Source organism: Podarcis pityusensis (genome assembly GCF_964106645.2).
Source record: "Podarcis pityusensis genome assembly, chromosome: 10".
Classification (NCBI taxonomy): Eukaryota; Metazoa; Chordata; class Lepidosauria; order Squamata; family Lacertidae; genus Podarcis; species Podarcis pityusensis.
Genome location: NC_138035.1, coordinates 25,404,485 through 25,414,936, shown reverse-complemented (window position 1 = coordinate 25,414,936; position 10,452 = coordinate 25,404,485). Strand labels below are relative to the sequence as shown.

At 44.3% G+C, this 10,452-nt stretch overlaps 1 protein-coding gene across 3 annotated transcripts in view; it reads left to right on the top strand.

Annotated features, from left to right (window-relative positions):
• The first annotated feature begins 1,304 nt into the window (after positions 1-1,304).
• Positions 1,305-10,452, top strand: part of NT5DC3 (5'-nucleotidase domain containing 3) — a 51,817-nt gene continuing 42,669 nt past the window's right edge. For 2 of the 3 annotated variants that reach the window (XM_080971726.1, XM_080971725.1), the window contains exon 1: positions 9,269-9,658. In XM_080971726.1, coding sequence (XP_080827852.1) covers positions 9,400-9,658 — 259 coding nt within the window. In that variant the 5' untranslated portion in view covers positions 9,269-9,399. Of the gene's footprint in view, positions 1,370-9,268; positions 9,659-10,452 lie in introns of those variants that run through there. The other variant, XM_080971727.1, reaches the window with a different exon arrangement.

Here is a 10,452-nt window from a genome sequence, read left to right as displayed (position 1 = left end):
TTGCCGGCTTTCTGTCTCTGGCTGTATCTCTGACAACTAAGCATGAGATTTGACGTATCTTTTTTTCTTTTAAAAAATGTACAGATGCACGTTTTAGGGATCCGACCATGTACTTCCGGGGCAGGTTGGACAAAACTACACGTTACTATGACAACTTTCACTTCCGCTTTCCTACGCCTCACGTTAAACAGATGTGATTAAAGTAGATAATCGGGAATGATTAACAGGACGGCTGTTCTTCAGCATCAGTTTTCCTCTCAGAACTGTATTCTAGAGCTAGTTGTAAAAAAGTAAAAAGTTGTTGTAAAAAAAGGTGTAAAATAAAGTCTGCAAGGATGGTCCCATCATGCAATGGTCCATAGGGTCGCTGTGTAGGTGCAGGCCCACGATTGGTGTTATGCTTACGTCATTGCTGCTTTGCATGCTGGGACCGCCCTCTTACATTGCCCTGTGGGAGTTGTAGTCCTTTAAAGAAAATACATTGACTAGACTTGACTTTTTGAGGTTCTTAAAGGCATGGGACACCTCAATAGGCGGACTGCTGACTTTTAATTTGAAACAGCTTTAACTTGATTCACGCATTAGGACAAACCACTGTAAAGATTTCCTTAAGTTTCATAAATGTTATCACCAGTACTGGTAGGGAACCTCACCAAAAGGAGAATGCAGAGGGTCTCTGATTCACTCCCTGGCATCTACAGGGAGCGCTGGGAATAGCCTTCTGCCTGAAGCCCTGGAGAGAGTCACTGCTAGTTAGTGTACACAATGCTGAACTTAATGTATTCCATGTAAAAATACTCCTACAGATAGAAAACTTCCACAAGGAGGAGAAGGCTAGCTTAGAAGCTTTCTCCCAACCATCTAGTTTTCCATGTGGAGGGATTTCGTTTTTATTTGTGTGGTATGAGGGAGAACAATTCCTATCCTGTGAGACCCTACCTGCACTGTGAAATAGTACAGCCCCATTCAAAGATTGACTGTATCAGTATTTTCTTGGTGCACAAGAGTGCAAAACTGTTGTGCGCTCCACACTTCTAAGCAATGAAAAGTTGCAGAGGCTACACTGTTGGGTTTGGTGTCCATGGGAGGAGAGATCTGAAGTTTGCAGCGGCTTTGTAGTATTTGTTTTATTTATTAACATTTATGTTTTGTTGCAATTGCCTGAATTTAGTAGCACTGAGCAGAAGTGTACTGTATCTGCTTGTAACAGCAGAAGATCCGGCAATTAGCCTTTTCCCCCTAGAGCTACTTGTTGGAGCATGCTCAGTATGTAGTATTTCTGGTTGGGCTGACTTCTGATCTGGCCAAGAATGGCATGGACAGGTTTGCTGACTCTGTTAATTTACAAACTGGTTTTTACTATTTGCAGGTATGTATTAAAAATATTCATTAAGTGTTCTCCTTAAGATAATGAAACAAATATATTTGTTTTAGGAATAGTTAGATGTTGTTTTGATTTAATCAATCTGGTATCCAGGATTTGGGATCCTGGAAAAATCCAAACAGAAACTGAGCCTAGGTAAAAATGAAATAAAAACATTTAAAAATAAAAAGTCTGTATCTAAGATAACAGGAGCTATAAAAAAAAGAGTCTTCTGGAAAACTCAGAAGAGAAGAACGCAGCCCATTATTGCTATTATTGCTATTACAGGTAGCAATAATTAAATCTAAAAGCAAAGTTTTCCTTCCTGTTTGTGTGTTCCAGAGTTACAGCACAAAAAGACATTAGAAAAAGCTGCATGAGTATAAAATAGATGAATTCAAGGTGAAGTTCAGAAAAGAAACTGTCACTTCTCTCTGTTCCCCAACATCCTAGAAACCTTTTCCTGATTCCATTTTAATACCCCACCCCACTCTACCCTCGCTCACAACAAAACTTGTTTCTGTATTGGTGAATAGAAAGTGACCTGCACAAACAATTTTCCATTGTTTTAGGAGTTATCATGATCCAAGTCTTATCAGGGTATAGAGAGACTCAAGGTCGTCACCCAGTGCCTCATGGAGCAAAACGTATTCTGCCTCTTTCACACTAGTGCATTGTCTTAGTGTGACTAAGGCATTGTCAGCATTTCTGCTTCTTGTACACTCCAGAAAAAAACGTATCTACCCCTAGCTTAAGACAGGCATCCAGGCCTATTTCCATTAAGAGCCAGAGTCTCAGTCTTGACCAAAGTTTTATTCCATTGCATAGATTCTGGGAGAATCACCTTCAGCCTGCACATATTGCCCTCCTAACCCGCAGCCAAGCTCATTAGCACCACTGATAGCACACAGTGTTTGAGAAACTTCTTTCATTCCTACCATTTGAAGCTGCCAAAAGTTCTATCTAGGCCACTGTTGTCTATTCAAGACGGTCAGCAGGTCACTAGGATCCTTGGCAGGGATCTTCCCTTTCCTTCTGGAATTTTCAGTCTTGCTACTCAAAATTATCATACCCAGACATGCCAGGAACTGAACCTGGGACCTTGTGCATGCAAAGTATGTGTTCTACCACCAAATTATGTACTGTGTTTTATCAACTGCAGAACACTATTTAGGCATGTTCCAGTTAACCACCAGAGGAACCTCCAACAACAAAAACACCTGTTTGCTTCTTCACACCACTGGTAAGCCACAGTCTCAAAGCTACAGCCCTATATTCTGACACTTGGGGTTTTAGCTACCAGAGTAAGGTTGTTACAGCAACATATAAAATAGGACATAACTATTGCCACAAGAAACTTAAAAAGTGTGATATGTAATGTTAATCAAACTCAGAGTAGGCCCATTTAAATAAATGAACTGAAGCAATATATTGAGTGTGACTTAGATATATACTGTACAGTGGTACCTCAGGTTACATACGCTTCAGGTTACAGACTCCACTAACCCAGAAATAGTACCTCGGGTTAAGAACTTTGCTTCAGGATAAGAACAAAAATCATGCGGCGGTGGCGCGGCAGCAGTGGGAGGCCCCATTAGCTAAAGTGGTGCTTCAGGTTAAGAACAGTTTCAGGTTAAGAACGGACCTCTGGAACAAATTAAGTACGTAACCCGAGGTACCACTGTACTGCCTTTCTGTCCAGATTTGCCTCCCGTGTTAGAAGTCTGGGCTACTGAACCTCAAGGGCCACAATTTGCCTTCACTAGAGATATCTGAAAAGTGGGAATTGTCTTAAGTGTTTCATTGCAAATGATTAATTGATTTTGTGTGTGTGTAGAATACAAATACTGGATCCTGAACTGCAACATGTGAACCAACACTTAGTTGTCATGGAACGTGTTGGCCTGGTAAATGCTTTTATATATATATATATATATATATATATATATGAAATATATAAATGATAAATGATATATATATATGATTATTTGCCGTTTGATGTTCCATTTGATGAAGTGCCTGTACAACGGTATATATACCAAGTACTGATATGACTTATTAAAAGCATTTGATGTCCCATTAAAAAAGGAAGTTCACAAATTGTACCAGCAAGTGTCTCACAGATTGCAAAATATTAATGTCATAGTCTTAGAATAAATGGCACAATATCTGCTTCCAGCTTCATATACATGGAAGTAACTTGAAAGTTCAGAAAGTTACACAATTTGTCACCCAGAAAAACTGACACAGCATTGTGTGTCTCATTAATTTTCAAGGTGGCTTTTCTTATCTGCTATATATATTTTCTATTGTTTTTCTCCATTGAACATTTGTAAACAGAAGTTCTTTCTCTTTTACTCTGCTTACTAATTATTTACTGGAGTGACAGAAGCTAAAAAACACTGGATACCATAATGTTTTATAAACTAACTTTTAAGTAAAAATCAAGTCATGTAAGGGTTCTTCAGATACAGTACAGTAAACAAAAACAAGAAGTGGATTCCCAAATACATATTTGGGCCATTTGCTTTATGCAAATGAATATTATGTGCAGGTGGGAGTAGTTCACTATTTCAATTACAATACTAATACTCTGTACAGTTTACACTATACATTTAAAACACATTCAAAATACATTATTTCCCTCAAATAATTCTGAGCACTGCAGTTTACCCCTCACAGGGTTACAATTCCCAGCAACCCTCAAACTACAGTACCCAGAATTCTTTGAGGGAAAGAATGTGCTTTGAATGTGCTTTAAAGATATACAGTGGTACCTCGGGTTAAGTACTTAATTAGTTGCGGAGGTCCATACTTAACCTGAAACTGTGCTTAACCTGAAGCACCACTTTAGCTAATGGAGCCTCCTGCGCCGCCGGAGCACGATTTCTGTTCTCATCCTGAAGCAAAGTTCTTAACCTGAAGCAATATTTTTGGGTTAGCGGAGTCTGTAACCTGAAGCATATGTAACCCGAGGTACCACTGTAGTATGTATGCAGCCTGACATTATCAGATTATTGGGCTAAGGTTGCAGTCCGATACATTGCAGGTAAGCAACCTAGAGTTGTCCTACTCATCTGTCCCTTCAGAGTTCATTCCTGTTAATTTGAACCACTGCGATTGGGAACCCCTGCTCTCCTCAGCTCCTCTCCTCCCAGACAGATCACCCTTCCCTCATTAAAACAACAATAGAACACACATTCCCCAAATTAAAAACATATAAAACAATTGTAGCAGTGAAGTTTTCAGATGCACCAATAAGACTTGCACAGGTCAGGAACAAGGAACAACTTTGCGGTTCTTCTCTCCCTTTGCAGGGACATGACAGGGCTCAACCTTTCTCTCTAATCAGGCTAGCAGGATAGAGAGAGGTAGTTGTAGGTATTACCCTCTCCCCCTCTCTATCTCCTGCCACAAACAGCAGTTTCAAAGGGAGATTTTTTGTTATGTGAAAATGCAAAAGGAAAAAAGTCCCTATATAATTAATTCATGGTAAGGCCAGTCCCGTCACAATTTCTCCTCTTTAACTTGAGGGCCCATATAGAAGCTGATTTAAAGTTACCTTTGTTTGTTTTAGGAAAGATATAGCTGATATTGCCAAAGAAACTCCAGGATATTTATGGTAGTTCACTATACTAACTTGAAAACATTCACTGGGTCACAGCACACCCTAGTGGAATACGTGTTTGTTTTTCCCTGGAAAAAAATGAAGTATTTTTTAGTACCTGTGGCGCTGTGGGTTAAACCACAGAGCCTAGGGCTTGCCGATCAGAAGGTCAGTGGTTTGAATCCCCACGACGGGGTGAGCTTCCCTTGTTCGGTCCCATCTCCTGCCAACCTAGCAGTTCGAAAGCACGCAGTGCAAGTAAATAAATAAATAGGTACCGCTCTGGTGGGAAGGTAAACGGCATTTCCGTGCGCTGCTCTGGTTTTGCCAGAAGCGGCTTAGTCATGCTGGCCACATGACCTGGAAGCTGTACACTGGCTTCCTTGGCCAGTAAAACGAGATGAGCGCTGCAACCCCAGAGTCGTCTGCAACTGGACCTAACAGTCAGGGGTCCCTTTACCTTTACTTTATGGCTATAAAATTATTTGAAAAATATGCAAAAAATAGTTGCTAATGTAGCTTTTACTGCATAACACTCTTACACGATTGTTAAGAAAACTTGCTTTAGGAACACACCCATGATTTTTGACCATAGCTGTCAACTTTTCCCTTTTCTTGCGAGGAATCCTATTCAGAATAAGGGAATTTCCCTTAAAAAAAAATACTCTTTAAGTATTGCACCACACTGGTTCTCACATCCCTTCTGTGCAATCCCTTCTCCTTTCTGTCCTTTTGTTGTGGGAAATTGCACCTCTTTTTTCTTTTTTTTTTAATTAAAGATTTTGTTGATTTACAAAACTGTGCAATGTCTCTCTCTCTCTCTCTCACGTGTGTCCCCCCCCCATGTAACATTTTTACAAATCATTTTCATTTGTTGACACATTAGGAAGGGGAAAATAGGTGGAGGAGGGGAGAGATGGGTGAGAGTGGGGTCGGGTGGCAATGTTTCTATTTCACTTACTATATGTAGGGTTTGGTGTCAGCGTTGCTTGTGCAGGTTCTTTGCTGTTCGCTTGTGTTCCTTTGGTGGTGAGAGAGGTTGGGGTTGGCCTAGGGTGTGGTTATTCATTTGTGGTTGGCTGTGGTGGTCTTTGTTTTCTTGTGTAAGTGGGGTGGGTGGGAACTGCACCCCTCTTGACATATTGTATCCAGAACTCTGCTGTACAGTGGTACCTCGCTTCAGGTTACATACGCTTCAGGTTACAGACTCCGTTAACCCAGAAATAGTGCTTCAGGTTAAGAACTTTGCTTCAGGATGAGAACAGAAATCATGCAGCGGCAGCGGCAGGCCCCATTAGCTAAAGTGGTGCTTCAGGTTAAGAACAGTTTCAGGTTAAAAATGGACCTCCAGAACGAATTAAGTACTTAACCCGAAGAACCACTGTACCTCCAAAATTCCTCCAGACTGTCAGTATTTTGTAGGAGGGATTCAAGAACATACTGGGAATTTAGGTTTGCTTAGTTAAAGAGGATAAAACTGCTCTGTCATTTTAGTGCAACAAATGTACAGAACAAATAACACCTGTACTGTTCCTGCATTTTCTGATTTGCTGGCACAAAATGGTGGCTAATGATACTCTGTGAGGGTAGGAGGAGCACTTAGGCCTTATCTTTCTTAATCTGCATCCTCCTTTCTCTGAGGAATGGATCTGAGGAGGTAGGTTTGCATAGGCTTTTGTGTATCTTCTACTTTGCTGTCTGAAGCTACATTGAATAACCATGAACAGGTTGTTCTGAATGTGTGCATCTATTTAGAGCTTGCGCAATGTCCTGGAGCCATTTACTTTGTGCAGTCGAAAGACAATGGACAATTTACATGCTTGTTGCTAATGACGTTAAAAGAGAACTTGAGCCAGCTTTTAAAAAAGGAGCAAGAGACAAATTTGCTTCTCTTCTGAAGTTTTGAAAACTTCCATCCAGTCCTGATTGCATCCTTAAAGGAAAACTGCACAGAACTATAATGTAATATGTAGTTTGGGCATCAGACCCTTAAAGTTTACAGTTGTTGGCATCCGTCTGTCTTGAGAGACAATGGAGTGCGCCTCTGAGTGTGAAGTTCCCTGGGGGTGTCTAGTTTATTTTAAAGTACAGAATAAAATAGCAGTGGAACAATGAATCAGTGCACCTTGCTGTTAGCCAGAAGGTTGGTGGTTTAAGCCCCCCCCCCGGCCCCAGGACTGCTATGAGCATTGCAGGAAGTTGGACTAGATGGCCCTTGGGGTCTCTTCCAACTCTGCAATGTTTTGATTCTATGATAATGAACAATAAAACTACAATAGTATAGAAATAGCCAGCAGCAGGACAAACGCATAGTCACCCAGCAAAAAGTGATCACATTATGATCACATAATACACAAGGCAATGGTTTTGTACTTCCAGAAACACACAGACCATGAAAGTCCTATTGGGTAAATTAATGGGTATTTGTAAAATTGGGCCAAGTACATTATTAGCCTTGCAGTGGAGTTTAATCATTTCATGTACATAAGGTATTCTTAGAAGCTTAGAGACCTGCAAATTTGTTGGCATGGCACTTTTTGTGACTGAAATAGACTTCAGCTAGTACATGGCTCCATAGGAGGTCTTTTAGCAATGAAAGTGAGAGATTGTCTCACATTATGGACCTCTGCTTCCCACGCTCTTTTCCACTGAGGTTTTATAAATTACTCTAGGCAAAGAATGAAGACTCCAACGTTTGAAGGCAGAAATTCTGCACATATTTACCCGGAAGACCCCCTGAACACAGTGGGACTTCACCTTTAAGTGAGCCTGCATCAGACAACTCTCTCCCTGCCAATCTAATTCCATAAGGCAGGGATGGGGGGAAAAATCTGGTGTCCAACAGATATTGTTAGACCACAGCTTCCACCATACCTGACCTTTGGCCATGCTGGCTGTGGCTGATGGGAGGTGGGAGTCCAATAGCACCTCGAGGGTACCAGGTTCCCCATTTCTACCATAGGACTAACTAGCCTTAAAAGGAGGTGAGTTTAAGTATTATGTGGGTCACACTGTAAAGCAGTTGGGCAACCTTTTTTTTCTGATGAGGATTATTCTATGGCATGCATGGATTGTCTGACACATTGTAAAATCGCTTTGAGATGTTTTATAGGAAGTGATTCCTAAATGGAAGTAAATGAATAATACAGGGTTTCTGGAAATGTTTTCTTTTGCAATATATGGAGCAGCCCTCCGGGTGAGACGGTTGCCAAGCCGCCCATTCGTGTTGATGCCTCACTTGGAAAATAGCAACAAGGGCATTCTACCTCACAGAGATGTTGTGGTCAACACCTGTACCAAAATTCTAAAGAACTTTATACTGTACAAGAAAATTGCTAGATGGCTTTGTCCTATAGTGATGGGAATTCCCTACGCTGCAAAAATGGAACAGTCCATGCACCAGAGGATGGAAAGGACCCCAAGGGTTGGAGAAGAAATGAAGGAATGAATGAAAGCAGTCTCTAACAGGGAAAGGACCACAACTCAATGGCAAGATATTTTGAACCACAAAATGGTGTCCCCTCCCTCCCCAGGGAAGAAGCGGGGAGTGAAAATATCCAACAGGAACAAGATCTACAAAGGTGGGAGATCACTGTGGTGGTAACAGAGGGCAATGCATTCCTTGGAGGCTGGCTCTGCCACCTGAGGCAATTGCCTCACCTTGCCTCATGCATGGACTGGCCCCAAACTGGTAGCACATGTTCTGCATGCAGAAAGGTCTTGGGTCCAATCCCCAACATACTGTGCGTGTCTGGGAAATACCGACCTGGGCCAGATGGAACTGACTCAATAAAAGGAGCAGCGGGATTGCGGCAGCGTGCTCTTTTTCCTCAGTCGCCTGCCTACCCAGGGCCAGTAACCCATGAGGCAAGGTGAGGCAAGATCCCAGCGCAGGCAACAGATCCCAGCGCAGATATTTACCCTCCCTGCCTTGTTCCCGAGGCAGCTCTTCCTTCACCCCTTCTTCCCTGGCGAGGAGGGAGGTGCCATTTTGTGGTTTGCCTTAGGTGCCAAAATGCCTTGGCCCCGCCCTAGTCCGACCAAGGCAAGTTGGCAATAGGGACACGAAGGCGGTACCAAGCAGGGGCCTGCAATGGGTTTGTTGGCAGAGAGAGAGAGAGAAAGGAGCCAGTGGGTTCAGCTCTGGCATTTTTCTTGAGCTCTCTCTGCCCCGAGGAAGAAGGAGGCGGGCGGGCGGGTCTTCCCGCCAAGACACGTGCCGCGCGCGGCCTGCCCGCCCCTTCACCGCCCGCCTGCCCTCCCGGAGACGGAGAGGCGGGGCTTGAGGAAGTGACTTCAGCCGGCGGCGGCCGCCAGTGGAGCGCAGAGCCAGCGGAGGCAGGCGAGGTTGCGGCTGGCGCGCGTTTCTTCTCCTGAAGGGATTCCGGGGAGTCCGCCAGAAGCTGTTGCTTCTGCTTCTGCGCCGGCCATGGCAGCCACGGCCGCTTCTACCGCGAGGGTGTTGCTGGGGTCAGCGGGGAAGGGCGGCGCGAGGCGGGCAAGTGCTGCTGCTGCTGCTGCCGCCTCTCCTTCCTCCTTAGCCGGGCTCTGCTGCTCCTGCGGCTGCTTAAAGGCAAATCCCTATTGCACGCTGGCCCCTCGGCAGCAGCAGCAGCCCTCCGCCCCGCCCCCGGACATGAAGAACTACCTGTGGAAGCGCTATAACGCAGCCAAGAAAGTGACGAAAGGTGAGAGGTTTTAAAATAAGGGGTGCATGGGGGGGGTTTGGTTGCGCGTGTGTTTCAGCAGCTTTGGGGCTGGAGGGAGAAGGCGCCCCACAGCCTCGCCACGCGGGTCCTCTAGGCTTGCAGAAAGCGGTTGCTGACATTCCGCTCTCTCCCCTCCCGCCCTTTCCCTTCCCATTTTTGGGTTTTTTTGTGGCCCCCCCCCCCATTTCTCAAGGGGACTCCAGGTGTCTTTAAAGAGCATGAGGTGGGTAGGGAGGGGAGAGGGACACTTCCACTTTAAGTGTGGGGCAGGAGCCCTCCTTGGCCAAGGTCACCAAACGTGAGCTTCGCAGCCACGCGGAGGTTTGAACCCAGAGCCAGCGCGTGGGGACGGGTGGAAAGCGTTTTGGGTTGGCAAGCTCTGGGTTCGAATCGCTGGAGTTCGCGCAGGTGACCTTGGCTGAGACGCAGTTTCTCATCCTAACGGATCTGCCTGGAGGGGCGCTCCAAAAACTAAATAGGGAGCTTCCTGGTGGGACAGTAGGGTGCAGAAGTGGAAGAGGGTGGCTTCGGCTTGCCAGCCCAGATTATAGCTTCCAGTGTGGGGCAGATGTTGGCTCCTAGTCTGTGGTGCATCTCTGTCTGTGTGCGCTTGGACACTGATGAATGCGGTGGTTTGCCAAAATCTGGTTCCTGTACTGAGTGCCAACTAATCTCTCTTCCTGCTCCCTTGAAAAGACAATATAGAAATTTGCATACACCATGATTGTCTGAATAGGTTCTCTGATTGAAGGCCAAAACAGATGTGATGTGGG